Source organism: Halichoerus grypus, chromosome 1 (assembly GCF_964656455.1).
Source record: "Halichoerus grypus chromosome 1, mHalGry1.hap1.1, whole genome shotgun sequence".
NCBI lineage: Eukaryota > Metazoa > Chordata > Mammalia > Carnivora > Phocidae > Halichoerus > Halichoerus grypus.
The window spans coordinates 212,404,177-212,425,027 of NC_135712.1; the positions used below are offsets into that span (position 1 = coordinate 212,404,177).

Consider the following 20,851-nt stretch of genomic DNA (forward strand, 5'->3'; position numbering starts at 1 on the left):
TGGCTAGTTTGAGCATGCGCACAGCGTCTCCCGGGAAACCCGAACCCACCAACCAGATCGCGCTCCAGAGCTGGAGGGCATGTCGCCCGCGCGCCTAAGCCCAAGTGTATGCACAGGGCTGCTTACGCGTTCTCACACCTGCTCTTGCAGCACCAGCGGCTCGCTTTTCAGGGGCCCTGCAGCGTGCCCACAGCCCTCCACGTGAGCCGAAGGGGCTTCCAGCACGCCAGTAGGGAGACCGGAAGAGGCCGAGCCGGTGAAAAGGCTGAACCCCGCCCCCACAGCCCTGCAGGCTCCACCCCCGCCGCTTTCCGTTCCGGGTCACGCCCCCTCCCACACCCCCGCGGGTCCCTGGGCACGCGCGGCACTGCACGTGCGCACTAGCCGGGCGAGAGGAAATGACGCAAGTCTGTGCGTCCCCAGGATGGCCGGGCTATGGCGGCGGGCACAGGCTACGTGCGGCTGTGGGGCGCTGCGCGATGTTGGGCGCTGCGGCGGCCACTGTTGGCCCCCGCCGGGGGGCGGGCTCCGACTGCCGCCGGAGTGTGGTTGCCCAGAGGCCGGCGGGCCTGCGACGCCTCACCTCCCTGGGCGCTGTGGGGCCGAGGCCCCGTGGCCGCCGGCCAGTGGCGGGGACTTTGGGAGGCGAACAGCCGCGGCGGCGGTGGCCCATTCTCCAGCGGCGAGGATGCCTCCGAGGGCGGCGCGGAGGATGGAGCCGCGGGCTCGGGGGCCAGCGCGGGGGGCGGGGAAGGCCCGATCATAACGGCGCTGACTCCTATGACGATTCCAGAGGTATTCCCGCACCTGCCGCTCATCGCCGTCACCCGCAACCCGGTGTTTCCGCGTTTCATCAAGATTATCGAGGTAATGAGCAGCCCCGCGGTGGCTCCAGTTTCCCCAGCTCTTCAAGCAGCGGGTTGGACCGAGGGATCCTCGAGCACCCTCGTGCCACAACTTTTTCCAGGCATGAAGCTTCTTAAAAGTTGGAGTTCGAGTCCTTGCCTTCTCGCTAGTTTGGTGAACTTGAGCCAGATTTCTCCCCCTTTCAGATCCCTGATGAACCCAGTGAACTTAAGACTGCCCAGTTAGAGCCTTAGTCATAGAACTCTCCGATGCTGGAAAGGACCGAAAAGTCTTGTGGCCCAGTTACTTTTCTGCGGGTTTTGGTAAATGTTTCGTGACGCTCTTACCCGGGGCGGTTTGCAGTCTGGTTTCGAGCCCCTCTGGGATCAGGATTCATTCCTTCCTTAAACATTTCTTGACCGCTTACCACGTTCCAGGTACGGTTTTTAGGGATACAGCAATGAACAAGACTGATAAAAATTCCTGCCTTTGGAGCTTACGTTCTAGCGGAATACAAGAGGCAATAAACAAGATTAGTAGGTAAATTACATGTTGGAAGGCAATGACTGCTATAGGGATAATAAAGCCAGGAATAGAGTATAGGAGACTTAGGAGGAAGGTGGGGGAAGGATGTTCTCAGAGGGGTGCAGCCATGGTTTATTCATTCAGAAGAGTGTGCTTGACCTGCTATGTAACAGGCACTGGGGATACAGCAGCAAACAAGTCAGATGCAATCCCTGTGCCTAAGGAACTTGTATTTTGATGGAAGAGACGTTAAGCAAGATCGTTTCAGACTAAGAGCTAAGGGGGTGGGGATGATGGACTTGGGTGATGTAATAGAAAGCAACATGAGTGCAAGGAACTTGAGTTTTTAGAGTAGGAAGGACCCAGATGGCTTCCTTTTTCCCTGTCCCCTCCCTCCCCCCCCTTTTTTAAAAGATTTTTTTTATTTATTTGAGAGAGAGAGAATGAGAGAGAGCACATGAGAGGGGTTAGGGTCAGAGAGAGAAGCAGACTCCCTGCCAAGCAGGGAGCCCGATGCGGGACTCGATCCAGGGACTCCAGGATCGTGACCTGAGCCGAAGGCAGTTGCTTAACCAACTGAGCCACCCAGGCGCCCCCTCCCCCCCATTTTTTAAAAACAATGTGGAAATTAGAGTCCTTGGTGAAAGGTTATCTGTTAACTGAGCAAGGTCATATGATGAATCAGCCTCTGCATTCACTCTCCAGCCTCTCCCTCATACTCTAGTCTCTGCTAAATAAATCTCAGGACCGGAGGAGCCCCTTCCACCTCCTCTCCCACCTGCTGATTGTGTGTGTCCGAGCTACTCTCCCAAGGGTCTTCCTTGGTTTTGAGTAGTGGTTACTTGCAGGCCCCAGAGCCTATGGGTTCATATCCTAGCTCCACCACCCATAGCTCCTTCACCTTCAGAAAGCTGTTCCTCTGGGCCTTCTTTTTCTCATCTGTGAAATGGGCCTCATAATCATACCTCAATTCCTAGAGCTGGTCGGGGAGGTCAGTCCATCTGTCTCAGGGGTATAGCCTCATACCTTAATCAGAAGCTGCTGCTGTTTCCTGTGTGGTAGGCTCCTGACATTTCAGAAGTGTGCCCTGGAGGCCTTTTTCCTGTCCTTGACCCCAGCCGACCTCTGGGGCCAGGAGTGTTCAGCTACGGTCCCCTCAGCCCTGCAAAGTGGCAGATGCCTCTTGTGCCCTGTGCCCAGAGAGGACTCCAGGAGATTCTGTCTCCCCACCCAGAGTGAGCCAGGACGGTTAAATGAAACACTGCGGAAAGCAGGAGACTGGCACATGGTATGCACTGTGTTTCTATTGTTTTTACCTTGTCAGTGACGACGAGGAATCCTGCCAAAGAGAGGAGGCAAGTGCTAAGATGCGCAGTCAGCTGTTACCAGAGAGGAATTAGGGAAACTTCCATGGCACTGGGAAAAGGTTTCTGGACCTGTTAACAAAGCTGTGTTTACTCTTGGTTGTGTGGTTGACACGGCCTGGGGCTAAGTTGCCCCTGTAGTTTCTCCCCTTATTAGTGGCCTCTCAGTATAGATCAGTGGTTCTTAATATGTGGTGGGTCATGTACCCATCCTGATTGCTGTCATGGACCTTTTCCCTGGGAAAAACGCATCTGTAGGGTCAGGAATTCTTGGACCGTAAGTTAAGAGCGCCTGCTAAGGGGTGAGTTAGAACACTGGTTCTCAAACTGTGGTGACGAGGCCAGCAGTATCAGCATCACTTGGGAGCTCGTTTGAAATGCAGATTCCCAGGCCAACTCCAGGCCTCCTCTGTCAAGAAACTCCAGGGCTGGGGCCCAGCCATCTGTCTTAGCAAGTCTTCCAGGTAATTCCAATGCATGCTGAAGTTTGAGGGCCCTTCAGTGTAATCAGGGTCTGGGGTGGGAATTAATGGGCTGGAAGGAAATCACTTGAGCCTTACGGACATCTGTGCTCCTGCCCCATCAGATGTCCCTAGAAGATGTTAGCCCTCTCCCTGTCATTGAAATGACATCAAGATGATGCATTGTCATCCCAAGGCTTTCAGGCCTTGATCAAAAGGGTGTAGATGTGATTGGGAAATACTTTCAATGCAAATTGAAGGCAGTTGTGGCCTGGGGGATGGGCCACGGCTGAATTGTGCACATTTAGTGTTGTCCTTCTGACGTTGATAAAATCAGAATAGTCTGGATTTTCAAGCCAAGACATTTCATCTCTGAAAAGCTCTTGAAATTGGAAGTGAAATCAATTTCTTGGTTCTGGCCATTGGTCTACTTTGAGTGTTCTTTAGAAAGCGGGGGAAACCACCAAGGAATGCAGCCCTGTCAACCTGTCCCACTACATTCTCTACGTGTGTGTGTGTGTGTGTATGTGTATGTGTGTTTGGTTTGGGACTTCCTGGACTGTGTTGTTAGTGTCCTGAGTCAGGTTAGCATAGCCTCGAGAATAATCTAGAAAATGCCAGAGCTGCTGTCAAAATATCAGCTAGAAAACCTGCCCTGCGTTTCACTTTGGGGTCATTGTCATGCTAGGTTAAAAATAAGAAGCTGGTTGAGCTGCTGAGAAGGAAAGTCCGTCTTGCCCAGCCATACGCCGGTGTCTTTCTGAAGAGGGATGACAAGTAAGTGTAACTTTTCCTTCACTTCGTCATTGAAGTTGCCCTGGAGTGCAGCTCATCACAAGTCCTGCTCCGTAGAGTAGTCTGGACCTCTGACCTTTGACCTGGAAGAAATCAAGCAAAACCTACCAAGCACAAGGCCAAGCATACTTTTTTAGTCTGGGCTGAAGACTTGGCTCAGCTCTAGGTTTCATGTGTTGTCAAGTTGTTGGGGGGGGGGGGGCGGATATTAATCTCCAGGACCTTTGGTGGTCAACCCGCCTGTGAGGTCGCTTGAGAGCAGAGCTAGGTGGGCGGATAGTACAGCTCCAGGTACATCCACCTTGACTCCAGGTGGGAATTAGTTGCGCCTCTGAGTTAGAAGGTACGTTCTGTAGGGGGAGGTGTGGAATGAGATCCATTCCGTCCGGGCCTGTCCTTACAGCTGACTTCGCCTGGGAGCTGCTCACCTGTGTGCGGCAGCGGCAGCCGGGGGCCGCCCTTAGCTGGCAGGCGCTCTGGGGGACCCTGCAGCCCCTGCAGGAGCGAGGAGGTTGCCCTCAGTTTCCAGTGGAGGCTGGCAGGAGTGTTTTTCTTCTCTTCCTCCTCCCTCTTCGCCCGAGATATCCCACTGGGAATCAGGGCCTGTGACCATGCACCTTTGTGTCCCTGTCCCTCAGCAACGAGTCTGACGTGGTTGAGAGCCTGGATGAGGTCTACCACACGGGGACGTTTGTCCAGATCCACGAGATGCAAGACCTTGGGGACAAGCTGCGCATGATTGTCATGGGACACAGAAGGTGAGGGGCCCCAAGTGTGTGGGATGGGGCGGGGGAGAGGCCCTGAGTGTCCCCGGGTTCTGGTACCGGCCGTCCTTGCTCAGCCCTACTGCCTTGTAGGAGCTAGACCAAAGCTGGAGATGGCGGACACAGGTCACCTCTGGGTCGCTCTTAAAGTGGCAGTCTGGGTGGTCAGTGACAGCTTTATCTTTCATGCACATCCTTCACAGGTGTGTCACAGATACTAAACAGCAAGTTGCCTCACGCCCCGGCTTCGGTAGGCTTACGTGCCTGGGTGCCAGCTGTTCATGGTTGGGCATGCCCGCTTTTTGCCCAAGTGCCCTTGTCTGCGTCTGCGTGCAGATCATGCTGGATGTCCAGCTTAGTGCCGCGGTTTTTCACTCGACCAGACACGTTTCCTTGTCAGTGCGTGTAGTTTCCACGGCCACTCTGCCGGAGGGCTGCATACGGCGTGTGAGCCCAGTTTAAATCCTTGTCCTGTCACAGTTAATTATGAAAAATTTGCAGGATCCCGCTGGGTTGAAGCTCTCCAGCTTTTCACGTGTGTTCCAGGAAACACTGGTCCTCAAGATGCTTGTCAAGAGTGCCACAGTCAAATCCACATGGGAAACATTTCTGAGTCCTGAGCCATTAACGGAGTAAACGTTGTGAAAAGCCCCTCAACAGAGACGCCCACTGGCACTTGTTGAGGATCGAGTTCTGGTCCTTCTCCCTCCCAGAGCTTCGTTCTGGTGTTAGCAAGGCAGCACCCCCAGGACACACTCGGGGACACGGGCTGTGTTAGGCTCTGTGAAAGGTCCCGGTGGCCGTCCCGCTGCACGGAGCTCCCACGCCCGTCTTCATCTGCTTCCGTTAGAGGAAAGAGGCTGCCGCTCTATCCCCTGGGGGGATTTGTGAGCCGGAGGGAATGGAAGATGCAACAAAATGAATGGAAACGGTGGTGGCTACTAAGTGCTGTCCTGATCTACGAGGTGCCTTATGGAAGGAGTCCTGCTGGCTCCAGGGGCCAGGCCTACTTTTTCTGTGCAGTCAGCTGGGGTCAGCCAGGCACTGGGTCCCCGCCCCGCCAGCTCTCAGGCCGGCCCTCTGGGGAAGGTGGCAGTTAGTTACCCTGTGGGACAGGACAGAGCCAAGAGGTGAGGTGGCATGTTTGCACTCATGTCACTTAACCCCTGATGTCTGCTGGGTACCTGGGTGTGGAGGTGGTAGGTAACTGGGTGCAGAGAAACAGGCCAGGGGCCCAGCTCCCATCCCAAGAGGGGAGGATGTGAGCATCAAGGCAGGTCACCAGCTGAATTCTGACGGTCGTGGGAGCTTTGGGGGGATGCGAAGATGGACAGGGTGAGGAGTAGGCATAGATGGGGGCTGGACCTCACATGGAGTGGACAGGGAGGGCCTCTTTGTGGAGGTGCCCTTGAACTGAGGCCTGAGCAACACGAAGGAGCTGCTGTCTGGTGAACTCCAGGCCGAGGGAGGGGCAGGTGGGGCCCTAGAGTTGGGCTGCGCTTGGTGGAGCAGACAGCTTGTGATGGGCCCCAGAGCTGGCTGCCACTGGCTTACCCGGCAGACTTCAGATGTTCGCGGACAACAGCGGGCGTTGGTGTGAAATGCGGAGTGGCTGGGTCAGCTGGAGGCCAGCAGTGTGCCAGGGGCGGGGGGTGCTTGTTTTGGGGTTCTGAGACAGCAGCTTGGTCTCCAGCTCCTGGGCCCAGCGGGCCTCTCCGTTGTCAGCGCTGGAAGCCCCTGCAGCTTCACGTCTGCCTTGTTTCCATCTTCAGGATTCACATCCACAGACAGCTGGAGGTGGAGCCCGAGGAGGCTGAAGCCGAAAACAAGCAGAATCCCCGCAGGAAGACGAAGCGGGGCAAGAAGGCGGAGGAGGAGCTGAGTGGTGGGCACCACGTAGAGGTGATGACAGAACCTTCTTCGGGGCCCCCCAGCGAGGTGCTCATGGTGGAGGTGGAAAATGTCGTCCACGAGGACTTCCAGGTCACGGAAGAAGTGAAAGTAAGTCGCTGTGGCCGCCCACGGAGCTCCCTGGGCAGGGGACATGAGGCTCTAGCCTGTTAGGCTGTCAGGTTCTCGTGGAGTGCAAAATGTGCTCTTCCCCCCTCCCCAAAGTCTAGGAAGAAAGTGGCATCCAGAAGGTAAAGGAAATGTGCCGAGGCCCTTAGCTGCCCGTGCAGGAGGCAGGGTTGTGACCTGGGTCCAGCCCCAGCCCGTGTCCGCTGTGCAGGAGCCCCCAGCCTTCTTTTCATACTGGCTCCTTTCCCTCAAGCCCAGGGCGCTGGGGAGGGGGAGCAGGGCCCACGCACCGTTCCCCGTGGCTTATAGACAGGCAGGCAGCAGCCTTCTGGCTGCCTTGAGCCCAGATGCAGGTTGCCTGCCGCCTTCGTAGCGTAGCGAGCCAGCTGTCTAGGTGGTGGGTGATGCCCTCCCGCCCGGTCTCCTGGTGCTGCAGTGGCAGGGGGCTGCCTCCGGCGGGTGGGGGGTGAAGAAAGGCAGAGGTCATTAAAGGCTCGTTGCCCTTGCGCGTCCCGGCATCATTGGCCTCCCTGGGGAGAACGCGCCGTGCCTAGCCAGCTGGCAGCCTCGGTCTGCTGTTGTGGCGCAGTGTTGAACAGAGTTCTGGGCGCTTCTGAGCTTGGGGGGAAGGAATCCTGTGGTCCATTGGTGATGTCTGCCCCGGGCGCTGGGAGGGGTTTGGCTGCCACGGTGGTGGAAACGTTCTCTGGTTCTGCGCCACTAGCCCCCATGGTTATCAAGTGCTAGATCTGTGGCTAGTGCGACTGAGGAACGAAATGTCTGGTTTTGTCTTGATTCTAATTTATTTAAATGTGAGTAGCTACCCCGGGCTGCTGGACTGGGCAGCAGAGCTTTAGGGTTTCCTGTGAGGATGGCTAGTGGGAGAAAGACACGGCGAAATTCATAGATGCCCCAGGGAAAAGAATCCGGGAGACTTGAGGCTGCACGCTCGTGCTCGTCTGTGCAAGCGCCATGGGCCTCTAGCTGCTCTCTACGAGTTTCTTCTGGAAGGTCAGCCCCGTCATTTCAGGGACGAACCCCTAACTAGAGGCTGGATGCTTTCTCCATTCCCACCTGTGCCCTCACTGGGGTGTGGTATGCTGGGAGCCGCCTTCTGGAAATCACCGGGTTCCGGTGGTTACCCCACAAACCGTCCATGGTCCCGCCAGGAGCATCACTGTCCTCGCTGTGGCGGTCATGCCTGTCGTATCCACAGCACAGGGCGAGCCTGGGCCTGAGGTTCTGGGAGCGGACAGGCCAAGAGCCCTAGTGACTTGCCGGCACATCCCCGGAGAGGAGATTCAAACCAGAGTATGCTGAAGTTGAGGAGGGGAGCGTTGGTTGTGAGACTTGTGCTTGAAATAAAAAAATAAGGAATAAAGAAACTCCTGTTCTCCTTTTTTTCTGAAAATGGCTTGATCTAAGGTCAAGGTTGAGCGTGGTATAAGGAGGTAGGCGTTGGTGTTCATTTTTACTGTCTTGATCCTGAGTCCCCATGACTGGTGGATTCAGGCTATGCTCCTGGGCATCTGAGGCCCTACCTGGCTTGGGCCAGGCGGTAGGGGCTCCTTGGGCCATGGCCCTTGCTGGACCCAGGGACTGATGGCTGCCTCCCTGTTTGCCAGGCCCTGACTGCTGAGATTGTGAAGACCATCCGGGACATCATTGCCTTGAACCCGCTCTACAGGTTGGTCTCCGGCGCCGTTCCCTAGTCCTGGTGTGTGGTCGATCCTCCCTGAGGCCAGCCTGGGGTCTGTCTGCCTCTTTCTGCAGCTGGGTTGGTGGGAGGCTTTCTCAGAGTGTTGTCCTGATAGAAAACCTTGCCAGGGCCAGAGATTCAGGGCCTAGGGCCCAGCCCTGTGTGAGTAGATCCTGCTTCCCTTGTGGCAGGGAGGCCCTGCAGGGGAGGGTGGAGGGAGATGCCTTAACCAGTGCAGGTTCTTTGCCTCCTTCATACTAACAGGGCCTTGGATTTGGCCGGAAGCCTTTTTGTCATCAGCTGAGGTGGAGGGAGGGAATCTCACTTGGAGGTCACTCCATGGCTGCTGGAGGGGGCTTGTCTCTGGGCATGGGGTCGTTAGTCTCATGATTCTAGGACGGGTGGCCTCACTGCTCCACACCTGGCTTTCCGTGGGCATCCCAGGACCTTGACCATCGCTGCTGGGGAAAGGAGACTGAGGCCAGCGCTCCTGCCAGGGGCCCAGCCCTGGCTGCTGCAGCGTCCCTGCACCCCGTGGCAGCACCCTCTGTCCCTTCCAGAGAGTCTGTGCTGCAGATGATGCAGGCCGGCCAGAGGGTGGTGGACAACCCCATCTACTTGAGCGACATGGGCGCCGCGCTGACCGGAGCTGAGTCCCACGAGCTGCAGGACGTCCTGGAGGAGACCAACGTGAGTGCGCCCTGGCCCGTGCTGGTCTGCGTGGTGGGAGGCCTCCCAGCCTGGCTGCTTGTCCCCAGCTCTGCTTTACAGTTCCATTTCGTGCTCGCACGGCTCCGTCAGGCCGCGCCCTGCTCCCCCGTCTCTCTCGCGGCTGCTGGCATTCCCTCCGGGTGGTGCCTTCTGTTTAGCGGGTGGTATATTTGGCCCCACCGTCTTGTGCTGTTATGAGCCATGCCCCTACGAATGTTCTCGACCACAGCTTGCAGATGTGCCGGACTTTATCTGTAGGAGGTGTTTGCAGAACTGGGCTTGCTGGGTCAGAGCGGGTTGTCTCGGGTTGGTGACACGTGGCCTGGTCACTCTGCCCTATTTGCGCTCCGTCTGGGAGGTGCCTGCTCCCCCCACACGCTCACCGTGCTCAGAGAGATGCCGACTTCTGACTGTCACTTACGTCTTCCCTTTCCTGGCAGATTCCCAAGCGACTGTACAAGGCCCTCTCCCTCCTCAAGAAGGAGTTTGAGCTGAGTAAGCTGCAGCAGCGCTTGGGGCGCGAGGTGAGCCCGGGCTGAGGACGTGCCTCCCCAGGGACGGTGCCATGCGGGCGTCACTCGGGCAGGGCTGGGAAGCTCTGCAGTCCAGGATGCCCTCCATCACGGCAGAGCAGTGCGCTAGGTTCAGCATCCTGGGAAAATGCCGGACACTGGGGACCAGCCTGGGAGAGGTTGAAAATCCGTTTCCCCAAGGCTTTGTGGCCCCCCTTCCTGATTGTGGCCCAATCCGTGGGCTGCCCGGATCCATGCCTGGATCAGTCATGTTGTTTTTTCAGAATTGACTCGCTGTTTCTACTTTATTTTGGAAAAAAACTTTCAGGTCACATCTTTACTTGGAAAATTTTTAACACTTGGTTATTAGCTCGAGGCAACTTCAAAAAAATTTTTTCTAAGATTTATTTGATAACATTGTTTTAAAAGATTTTATTTGTTTTTTGGGAGAGAAAGAGCACGAGCAGAGGGAAAAGACGGAGAGGGAGAAGCAGGCTGTCTGCAGAGCAGGGGGCCCAATGCAGGGCTCAGTCCCAGGGCCCTGAGATCATGACCTGAGCCGAAGGCAGACGCTTAACAAACTGAGCCACCCAGGCGTCCCCCCCCCCCTTTTTAGTACTTATTTATGTCTACCCCCAGTGTGGGGCTCAACCTCATAACCCTGAGATCAAGAGTCACATGCTCCACCGACTGAGCCCACCAGGCACCCCGGCACAAGGCAGTTCTTAATGCACCTCGGATGGGACACAGGAGTGGGGCTTGTAGGCGGCCCTGGTGCTCAGCGACCTCCGAGCCCTTGCCTGCAGCCCTGTCCATCCAGAGGAGGTCCGCGCCTTTGGGAGGTGCGCGAGCGGCAAGCGAGCTTCACCTGGTCGCAGTCAGGCCCAAGGAGCGAATCCCCTCCTCTCTTGGAACTTGGCATTGTTTATTTCTAGCTCAGGGAGACTGGGCTCAAGGAGGAGGGGGCTGGATGCGGCCGCTCGGCATTTCCTTCTCAGTGTGTCTGGAGGAAGCAGCGCCCCCAGCCTGTGGCAGTCCACGGACATGCCTGTGCGCCCTCCCGTGTGCTCTGACCGCGGCCCCTCGGCCCCTGCAGGTGGAGGAGAAGATCAAGCAGACGCACCGCAAGTACCTCCTGCAGGAGCAGCTGAAGATCATCAAGAAGGAGCTGGGCCTGGAGAAGGAGGACAAGGACGCCATTGAGGAGAAGTTCCGCGAGCGGCTCAAGGAGCTCGTGGTCCCCAAGCACGTCATGGACGTAGTGGATGAGGAGCTGAGCAAGCTGGGCCTGCTGGACAACCACTCCTCCGAGTTCAAGTGAGCGTCCTGGGGGCCGTGCCCGTCCACATGGCGTCCGCCCTCGAAGGCGGCCCTCCTCTCGTGCCTCAGCCTCAGAAAAGCCGGTGACCTGGCAGGGTCCAGGATGCCAGGCCCAGAGGTCGGGAGGGTGGGTCCCTTGGGCACCCTCTGGTCACGCTGGGCGCCTGAGAAGCACTTGGTGTGTGATGGTCCTCTCGGCGCCCCCGTGTGGAACACACTTTTCTTTGTCACCTGTTTCCCAGCTGGAGAAATTACCTCTTAGAGAAGTCAAGTCAGTGAGCAGGGCCTCTGAGCTGGTGGATGGGGACAGGGATTTGATCCCAGGGATGTCTGGCTTTAAGCAGTGCTTCCAGCCAGGACCCCTCCCCTTGCCCCCTTGCCTCTGTCCCCTCCTTTGCATGCCCTTGAGAGCCAGGAAGTCAGCGTCTCTTCCTGGGGCCTCAGCCTTGCCCCGTGGGTGCGCAGCTCCCAACCTGGGGTTGCTCTTGGGGCAGTGCTGACCTGCCACCAGCCAGCCCTGTGTCCCACGTGCCCCGGGTGAGGTAGTCTCCTGCCACCTCCACGGAATGGGATTCCGAGCAGTCCCCGTGCTCGCCATGTCTGGGCCAGGAAACAGGCCGAGCCCGTGTGCCGGGAGCCGGGCAGTGCCCACAGCGCGGCCTTTGCCGGTTATCGGCTCCTCCGGCTGAGGTGCCCTGGGCGCGGTTCATGCGTCAGGGTCAGCGGGCGCCAGCACCGTGGATGGGCCACGGCCGCGCTGGGCAGTGAGCTGGGCCCCGCTTACCAGCTCTGGGCTGTCCTCTGGCAGCGTCACTCGTAACTATCTGGACTGGCTGACGTCCATCCCGTGGGGCAAGTACAGCGATGAGAACCTGGACTTGGCCCGGGCCCAGGCGGTGCTGGAGGAGGACCACTACGGGATGGAGGACGTCAAGAAGCGCATCCTGGTGAGGTCCCCCGCACCCCTCCCCTGGGTCCCAGGCCTTCCCCCCCCCACACACACACCCCACCCCGTCCTTGTGAGGCCCGCCTGCACCCCTCATGCAGGTCCTTGGGCATGGGCTTCTCGAAGCCTCCCCTGGGCGCCACAGTCCCACCTCCCAGGCACTTGTTCCGAGCACACAGGGCGGGCTCTGAGCAGCAGGGTCTGTCGTGATCTGGATTTGGGACCCAGGCTTCCCCCCATGCTTGGGGGGGGGGGTCTCAGAGGATCCCCTTGCGGAATTTCTGGTCTAGGCTCCGGGAGGGTCTTGGCAAGACAGGGCTGGCGGGGGGGTCAGCAGAGGCTGAGGAAGGAGAGGTGGAGGGCTCCAGGGGGAGGAGCAGCTCAGAGGCGGCAAGGGCAGCCTGGGCCAGGCCGTTTGCTCCAGGGGCTTCGGGTTTCCGAGGAGGGACAAGAGTCGTGCCTGACGACATGAGACGGGCCTGGCTCAGCGCCAGTAAGCTGTGGCTGGAGTGGCAAGAGGGTCAATGCGGTCCAGGATGTGGTAGGAAGGGGTTACTAGCAGCTCGGCATGCTGCCCTGGTCACCCACAGGCGGTCACTGCAGTCCGCTCGGCCCCTCTGGGACATGCCTGGTCCCTTGCACAGCCCCTCGAGGCCTGAAAGGCAGCGTGACAGTGGCGAGGCTCACATCAGGTAGGGCCCCTGGTCCTGCAGAGTGGGCGGCGCGTGGCTCATGGGAGCCTGCCTCCGCCTGCAGGAGTTCATCGCTGTCAGCCAGCTCCGAGGCTCCACCCAGGGCAAGATCCTCTGCTTCTACGGCCCCCCTGGCGTGGGCAAGACCAGCATCGCCCGCTCCATCGCCCGTGCCCTGAACCGCGAGTACTTCCGCTTCAGCGTCGGGGGCATGACGGACGTGGCCGAGATCAAAGGGCACAGGTAGGCCCGGCCCGGCTCCGTTCCTGTGTGTGCACGGGGGTGTCGGGGCGAGTGGTGATCTCTGCTCACGCTGGGGTGAGTGACCCACGAGCCCAGCGGAGTCCAGCCGCTCAGACGTTGGCTCAGAACCCTGGCCTCTCGACTGCCAGGCAGGCGGACTCCCAGGAGTGTTTGTTTGCCAGGCTGTTGGTAGTTGGTCTCCCTTATTCCAGCTTCCATCCTACCCAGTTCAGCTCCCCCGGCGCTGCGGCCAGAGTTCGGGGCCATGCGCCCAGCCCCAGGACTAGGGACTGTGGACCAGAGCCAGGGGCGAGGCGGGCCCCACTGAGAATGGGGCAGCACGTCAGTGAGACCCCAGCACCTCTCCTGGTTCTTCTCTCCCTCCCCAGCCGGAGCAGGGGCTGCTACCCTGAGTCCAGGGTCTGAGAACCGCCAGCTGTGTGCGTGTGCCCGTCCGTTGGGGCAGTCATGGTGTGTTCTCCTGGAGCTCACACCGTCATTCCGTCTCTCCCTCCCTCTCTCCCCCCACTCACTCTGCTCCAGCCACGTGGGCTTTCAGCACACCACGCTTTGTCCTGCCCTTGCCCCAGGACCTTTGCACAGGCTGTTCCCCCAGAAAACCCTCTTCCTTCAAATACCCACACAGCTTGTCTCTTCGCTTTTTTTGCTCAGGACCTCTTCTCAAAATGCTCCCTATCCCCACCTTACTGCCCTTGAAATGTCATTTCAGGTCTTCCATCCTGTCTTACCTTTGTAGAGCGTATACGGTTTACCGTACCTCGTGATTCGCTCCTCCATCTGGCTGCCATCTGTCTGCCCTGCTGGGTCTTACCTCGCAGGCGCGGGACTCGGGTCTGCCTTACTCTCTCTGAGTGCCAGACCCCCGCAGCTGAGCTGGGACAGTAGAGCAAGGAGGAGGTCAAGAAGCACTCCGGCAAGCGCCAGCCAGGTCCAGAGGCCCTGTGACCCTGAGGCCTGGGAGGCCGTGCTGTGCCTGGGGGGACCTGGGTGGGGGGAGCATTTCTGCCGCCGGCAGCACTTGGCTGCTCCTGACCTCTTTTCTGTTAGATTGGGCCGTGTGGGCTGGGTTCCACCATCCGGATAGGAGGTGCTGGCTGGGGGGACGGGTCTGAGTGAGACCTGGTTTTGCATCTGTTTTCCCAGCCTGAGTCGGGGCTGGAGAGCGACATTCCCATCGCTGGAGAGCACAGGCTGGAGGGGTGCCGTGAGCCGGTGCCAGCCTCCACGCCGCCTCCACAGTGGCCGCCTGCTGTGCATCTCCCCGTTGCCGCCTCCGGGCAGCCCTCCACAGAGGCCGAGTGGTACACTGAGGTCCTGGGGCTCTCTGCGAGCTGGGCCTGTGGGTGCCGCCGGGTGAGGAGCCAACCGCTCCTGTGCTCTGCCCCCCAGGCGGACGTACGTGGGTGCTATGCCAGGAAAGATCATCCAGTGCCTGAAGAAGACCAAGACGGAGAACCCTCTGATCCTGATAGATGAGGTGCGCACGGACGAAGGGCTGGGCACGCGGCCGGCCTGGGAGCTGACGAGGCAGCCCAGCCTCCGTTCCTAGCACCCTTCCCTGCGGTCAGACAGTCCCTTAGGTCCTCCTGAGCCAGAGCTCCAGGCAGTCCTGACCAGGCAGAGTGTGCATCCAAGACTGGACCCGCGGCCCCTGCCATTTCAGTTGTCCCCTAGTCACCGGGTGGTCCCACCGCTGCCAGGCCACTTCATGACAGGCTTCTGTCCTGCCTCGGAGGACCCCATGGCAGCCCTCCTGCTCCGGGCTTGCCCAGTGCCCGCCCCTGGTGCTGGTGAAATCTGGTCCCGCCCGGCGCCCTCCCACCAGGAGCATCTGGTAAGCAGGCACGGGGGGCGGGACGGGTTCCCAAACTGCCTACCTTTGCTGCCCCTTCAGGTGGACAAGATAGGCCGGGGCTACCAGGGGGACCCCTCGTCAGCACTGCTTGAGCTGCTGGACCCCGAGCAGAATGCCAACTTTCTGGATCACTACCTGGACGTGCCCGTGGACCTGTCCAAGGTGTGTGTCCCGCCGGGGAGCTGGGCCCAGTGGGGAGAGGCAGGGTGGCCAGTCCTCTGGTACCTCCCTGCCGCCCTCCCCAGGTGCTGTTCATCTGCACGGCCAATGTCACTGAGACCATCCCGGAGCCGCTGAGGGACCGGATGGAGATGATCAATGTGTCTGGCTACGTGGCCCAGGAGAAGCTCGCCATCGCAGAGGTGAATGCAGGACCCTCGCCCCAGCTCTAGACAGTGGGGGTGCCCCCCTGCAGCTGGGGCTGGGGGCATAACTGAGCACCGAGTGCCGGGCCCCTAACCAGAGCTGCGGGGGACAGTCCACAGCGGCCCTGCTCGGAGCGGGGGCGGCCGGGTTCTGCCCACTCGTGTAGCGTGAGTGTCGCCAAGAGCAGAGGCGAGGCCCGCCGTGAGCCGTGTAACCCCAGCGTGGGCACTTCCCCAGCCCGCCCGCTTCTCCGGCTTAGTTCCGCTCCTGCCTGGGGTTCATGTCAGACCCCCGCAGGCTGAGGGCCCAGGCCCCCGGGATGCTCCTGCTTCGGATGCCAGTTGCACATCCCGGGGCTCGCTTCCTCCTGCCAGCTGGCTGTAAATCGGGTGTTCCCACACTTCTTCTTGGGGCTTGCTGGGTTGCTGTAACAGCTCACCGAGCTCAGACGGTTTCCTTCCTTACCACTTCATTATAGAGGATCCAACCAGGGAACAGCAGGAACAGCTGTGTCAAGCCCGGCAGGGGCAGGGGCTTCTGGGCGGTCTGTGGGCACCCCCCTCCCAGCGCCTCCCGGCGGGTCCGCGTTCTCCTAGCTCCTCGGCCCAGGGTGTTTATGGAGGCTTCATTCCGTGTGCATTGTTGAGTAAATCATTAGCCACCCGTGACTGTCCCTCCAGCCCTCTCCTCTCCCTGGGGGTCGGGGCGAGGCCCTCAGACCCCCGCCCCAGGAGCCACCTCGCGGGCCCAGGCTCAGGTGTGGTGCCAAGGGGGCTGTATCGTAGGTCCCAGCAGCTGGCCCACTCACCCTGCCACTTGAAAACTCCAGGGTCTCGGGAGCTCGGGGGCCAGAGACCTACCCAGTACAGATTTCTTCTCCTACCCCACTCTCCCGGGCCCCGGCACAGGAATAAGGGGGAGAGAGCACAGTCTCCCCTGGGTGTTCCGGGCGCGGGTAGCCGGCGCTCCGCTGGGGACTGTGCGTTCGGCCCTGATGGTCCTCTCCGCCGTCAGTGCGCTGCTCCCCGTCCCCAGCACACCTGTCCCAGGGCCGGCGCCCCTGCCGCCCGTCCTCCCACGGCCGTGCGTCCTCGAGTTCTGTGACGGAACGAGTGTCCTAGGCCAAGGCTCACCTGGGAGTCAGGTCTCTGTGCATTTCCTGGACGTATTGGTCTCCCCAGGCCGGGGGCTGGATTCCTATCCTGAAGAATGTTAAGCGGAGCAGAGAAATTTCCTTCCAGAGAAAAGGGAAGCTGTTTCTGACCCAGTGTTTCTAACTGGAAAGAGGTTGCGCACGTTTCTCCCTGAGCCCATTGCAGCCTGCGGGCGCTGGGCCCCAGCCCTCGGGGCCTGACAGCAGCCTCCTGTCTCCTGGGGTGGGAGGGGAGCCAGAGGAGCTCTTGGCTGAGGTAGTTACAGGGGTCCTGGGGCCTCCCCACCCGGCCAAGGAGGGGCAGGCTTGGGGACCTGGGCAGGGGACTGCTTTTAAACCTTTAAAGGGATGATAAGAGAACATGGACTCCCAGAGGCTTCGGGGCCAACCCATGTCGGTCAACAAACGTACTGACGTGTATGGTTGTGTCCCTCATGTCTCAGCTGCTTTCTACCCCCCAGTTGGTGCTCAGGTCTGTCTGTCCCAGGACTGCTGTGGCAGGAGTCGGGCTGGGCGGTGGGGGACCTTGGGGCCTCTTGACCTCCGCATTCCTGTCTGCTCGGGGTGGCAGCCGCTCAGTGTGAGTGGGGGGAGCCCAGGGATCAGGGGAGACCTTCCTGGAGGAGTGGCATCTCAGCTGACATTTGCAGGAAGGGCAGGAATGGAACCTGGGCAGAGGATGCGGCAGGAGCAGGGGCCTGGGAGCTTCTGGAGGTGGTGGGCTGGGCATCTGCGGGCTCACTGTGGGGTCCTGGCGCCCGCCATGCGCTCTGCCCACACTCTCTCCTCCTCGCCTTGCTGGCTCCTTATTCTCGGGTCATCGCTTTGCTGTCACCTCCTGGGGCAGCCTTCCGCGAGCTCCCCCTGCTCCCCCCCCTCCGCTCCGGGATGAGAGCTTGTGCAGGCTGGTGCTGGGCCCGTCTCCATCATCTCTAGCCGGCCAGGGGTCTTGGGAAGGCTCGGTGGTGAGTTGGGGCCACAGGAGAGGCGCCGGTTCTTGACCCTGAGGCCCCTCCCTGCCAGCGGTACCTGGTGCCTCAGGCCCGTGCCCTGTGTGGCCTGGACGAGAGCAAGGCCAGGCTGTCGTCAGACGTGCTGACCCTGCTCATCAAGCAGTACTGCCGGGAGAGTGGTGTGCGCAACCTGCAGAAGCAGGTGGAGAAGGTGAGCCCGGTAGGGCGGGGTCTGCAGCCTGTGCGGGGGGGGGGGGGTGGGGGGATTCCACCGCAGGGGGACCCCACAGGAGGCCCGTCCACAGAGAGGGTGGGGGCCGGGGAGTTTGTGCTTCATGGCGACAGTCGCCGTGTGGGGAGATGGAAAGTTCTGGAGACAGATGTGAATGCACTTGAAGCCGTGAAGCTGTAAACTTGTAAATGGTTGAAATGGTCATTTTATGTATTTTACCGCAATGTTAAAAATTAAAAACGCGTGGGGTGAGGGGCGCACGTCCACCCTGCTGCCGTGCCCGCTCCAGGTGTTACGGAAGTCTGCCTACAAGATCGTCAGCGGCGAGGCCAATCTGGTGGAGGTGACGCCCGAGAACCTGCAGGACTTCGTGGGGAAGCCCGTGTTCACCGTGGAGCGCATGTACGACGTGACGCCACCCGGCGTGGTCATGGGGCTGGCCTGGACCGCCATGGGTGAGCAGCAGCTCCGTCCCAGCGCCCCTCACTGAAGGGGTTCAGGAGACCAGGGGCTCATCGAGGAGGGAGAAGATGGGCCCACAAGGTGGCGCTAGTGCCCCACAAGCCTTATTTGCACTGAGGGGAGTCCCTCTGGCCTGGAGGGGCTGACACCCAGCAGGGGGGCCTCCTCGTCCGGGTGACCTCGCTCCGCCCCGCAGGGAGGCTGGGCAGCGGGCCGGGGGTGGTGCTGCGGGGAGAGGTCCACAAAACCGGCCGGCTCGGAACAGTGCAGTACCTGCTCATTTGGACGAGACGGAAAGGAATTGGGGTTCAGTGCTGGGAGGCCGCGCCCTCGCTGTGTCCGCGTGAACTGGCGGCAGTCCCAGCGGCGGCGCTGCGCTGTGAAGCAGGGGGGCAGCAGGCCAGCGGGAGAGCGCAGGGGAGACATGGGCGTCCCCTAGGCGCCCCACTGCGAGGCTCGGGGAGGGGTCCCGGGTTCACAGCTTCTGTGGCTGGTCTCCCAGGAGGCTCGACACTGTTTGTTGAGACGTCCCCTCGGCGGCCCCGAGACAAGGACAGCAAGGGGGACAAGGATGGAAGCCTGGAGGTGACAGGCCAGCTGGGGGACGTGATGAAGGAAAGTGCTCGCATCGCCTACACCTTCGCCAGGGCCTTCCTGATGCAGCAGGACCCCTCCAATGATTACCTGGTGACCTCCCACATCCACCTGCACGTGCCCGAGGTGAGGCCCGACCTGCCCGCTCCGGCCCCGGCTCCCTGGCAGAGCCCAGCCCTCATCCAGCCCGCCCACCCACCTGCCTCTCCCCACCAGGGTGCGACCCCCAAGGATGGCCCAAGCGCTGGCTGCACCATTGTCACGGCCCTGCTCTCCCTGGCGATGGGCCGGCCGGTGCGGCCAAACCTGGCCATGACGGGCGAGGTGTCCCTCACAGGCAAGATCCTGCCGGTGGGCGGCATCAAGGAGAAGACCATCGCGGTGAGTGTGATCCCCTCCCCCCCCCCCGGGGTGAGTCTGGACCAGAGGCCCCCCCCGGGTGGCGCTGTGTCCTCGCACAGCTGGTGTAGGCCTCAGGCAGGCAAGGGTGCCAGCTGCTTACAGACTAGGACCTGGGCCCGTGTTGAGCAGTGTCCTGGCCACCCCTCTCCACGGTGGCCCTCTGCCTCTTGGAGGAGAGTTCCCATCTTGGTGACTCTCGTTCCTCAACCAAGCACCAAGAATCGGGGATGCAGAAAAAGCAGGAGGGAATGGCCTCCTGGGGGTGCAGCGAGAGGCCTACCTTGACCAGTTAGTCCTGGGCTTCCCCCTCAGTGTTGGGACTCCGGCCCCATCGTCCAGCCCTGGATCCCCTGCCTCCTGGAGCCTGGCCTTACCTGCAGCCCCATCCCTCCCTTGATTTGCCTACAAGGTGGGGTCCTCAGCCTTATAGAGACTCTACACCTCGCTTTCCTCACTTGCAAAGGGGGAGATGAAGTAAGGCAGCACGTGCTGTGTCCCTGGATGGTCCCCCAAAGGGCTAGTGAGGCAGCGGCAGGGTGAAATGGGGCCTGGTGGCGGGAGCCCTGGAGGACGGCGGGCAGAGCACCGAGGGGAGTCCGGAGCTCGCGGGTGCCCCCAGGCTGGGCATGCTTAACACACGGTTTCTGTTAAATTCCCTTGTGCTCTTGGCTGCCCAACCACTCAACCTAAGGCCCTGGTTACTGTGATGCATCAGAAAACGGGGTCTCTGGGAGACTGGCTCCTGGAACAGAGGCCGGGAATGGGGTTCGGGCTTCAGTCTCCTCAGCTGCGAGATAGGGTGTGCGGGGGAGCCTGGTCCGGGCCGAGCCGTCCTCAGCTGACGTGCCCGCGGGCCCTCCCTCCCAGGCCAAGCGCGCTGGAGTGACGTGCATCGTCCTGCCAGCCGAGAACAAGAAGGACTTCTATGACCTGGCCGCCTTCATCACCGAGGGCCTGGAGGTGCACTTCGTGGAGCACTACCGCGAGATCTTCACCATCGCCTTCCCCGAGGAGCAGCCGGCGGCCCTGGCCGTGGAGCGGTGACGGCAGGCCCGGCTCTGCTGGCACAGACGGGCCCGCTTGGGCCAAGGTGGCACCGGGGCCAGGAGCTCTGGGCAGCTGAGCCACCCAGGGGCTCAGCAGAGGCCCAAGTCGAAGGACCTCAGTCACGGCTTAATCACGGAGTCTGGCGCATACGAACTATTTAATTATGATTAAAAGCCCTTTCCGGTACTGCCTGGCTGCTCGTTCTGTGCGCCCTGCCCCTCTCCGGTGCGTCCTGGAAGGCGCGCCCCCTCCTCCCCCAGACCAGCACAAGACCCCCAGGTTCCGAAAAGGCTTTATTACATAGAGCGGAGGGGGGGTCAGTCCTTCTTGGCTGCCGCTTTCCTCATGGCGGCCAGGACGTTGCTCAGCTCCTCTCTCTTCCTCTTGGCGCGGATGTGTGTCCCCACCTGCGGGCAAGGAGGCCGCTCAGTCCGGGCCCCGAGTCCCAGCCCGGCCCCCGCGCGCGACGGTGCACCTACCCTTTTCTTGATGAACTTGAGGGCGCGCTTGTCCTTGGAGACCTTGAGCAGCTCCATGGCCCGCCGCTCGTAGGGGGCGAAGCCGCACACCTCTCGGATCATGTCCCGCACGAACTTGGTGTGCTTGGTGAGGCGCTGGGGGGGCGGGGGCGTCAGGGCGAGGCGCTCGGGGTCCCGGGCGTCCGCGGCGGCGGGCAGCCCCTCACGCCCGCCCTCCCACGGCAGGACGCCCCCGCTCGGCCCGGGCCCCCCGCCGGCCGACGACCTCGCCCCAGCGTCCGCTCGCCGCGCACGCGGTTCCCGGGGTGTCCACCCGCCGCGGGCCGAGCCCTGCGCCCCCACCCCCTTCACGCTCGAACCTCCCGCCCACACGGCCCCCGAGCGCGCGCG

The 20,851-nt window shown here is 60.8% G+C and overlaps 2 protein-coding genes across 5 annotated transcripts in view; one reads left to right on the top strand and one right to left on the bottom strand.

Annotated features, from left to right (window-relative positions):
• The first annotated feature begins 397 nt into the window (after nucleotides 1-397).
• LONP1 (lon peptidase 1, mitochondrial) lies at nucleotides 398-20,168 on the top strand. Its single transcript, XM_036111917.2, has 18 exons — nucleotides 398-867; nucleotides 3,885-3,973; nucleotides 4,630-4,749; nucleotides 6,528-6,756; nucleotides 8,400-8,461; nucleotides 9,034-9,163; nucleotides 9,625-9,708; nucleotides 10,793-11,013; nucleotides 11,825-11,963; nucleotides 12,719-12,897; nucleotides 14,308-14,395; nucleotides 14,813-14,935; nucleotides 15,019-15,135; nucleotides 17,316-17,456; nucleotides 17,767-17,932; nucleotides 18,442-18,659; nucleotides 18,750-18,914; nucleotides 19,803-20,168. The coding sequence occupies exons 1-18, from the start codon at nucleotides 436-438 to the stop codon at nucleotides 19,977-19,979; spliced, it is 2,880 nt and encodes a 959-aa protein (XP_035967810.2). The 5' UTR covers nucleotides 398-435; the 3' UTR covers nucleotides 19,980-20,168.
• A 94-nt stretch (nucleotides 20,169-20,262) lies between these two features.
• RPL36 (ribosomal protein L36) overlaps nucleotides 20,263-20,851 on the bottom strand; it is a 173,067-nt gene continuing 172,478 nt past the window's right edge. For all 4 annotated transcript variants that reach the window (XM_078057150.1, XM_078057143.1, XM_036111936.2 and 1 more), the window contains exons 3-4: nucleotides 20,462-20,596; nucleotides 20,263-20,389 (exon numbers count right to left, since the gene is read on the bottom strand). In XM_078057150.1, coding sequence (XP_077913276.1) covers nucleotides 20,300-20,389; nucleotides 20,462-20,596 — 225 coding nt within the window. In that variant the 3' untranslated portion in view covers nucleotides 20,263-20,299. The remainder of the gene's footprint in view (nucleotides 20,390-20,461; nucleotides 20,597-20,851) is intronic.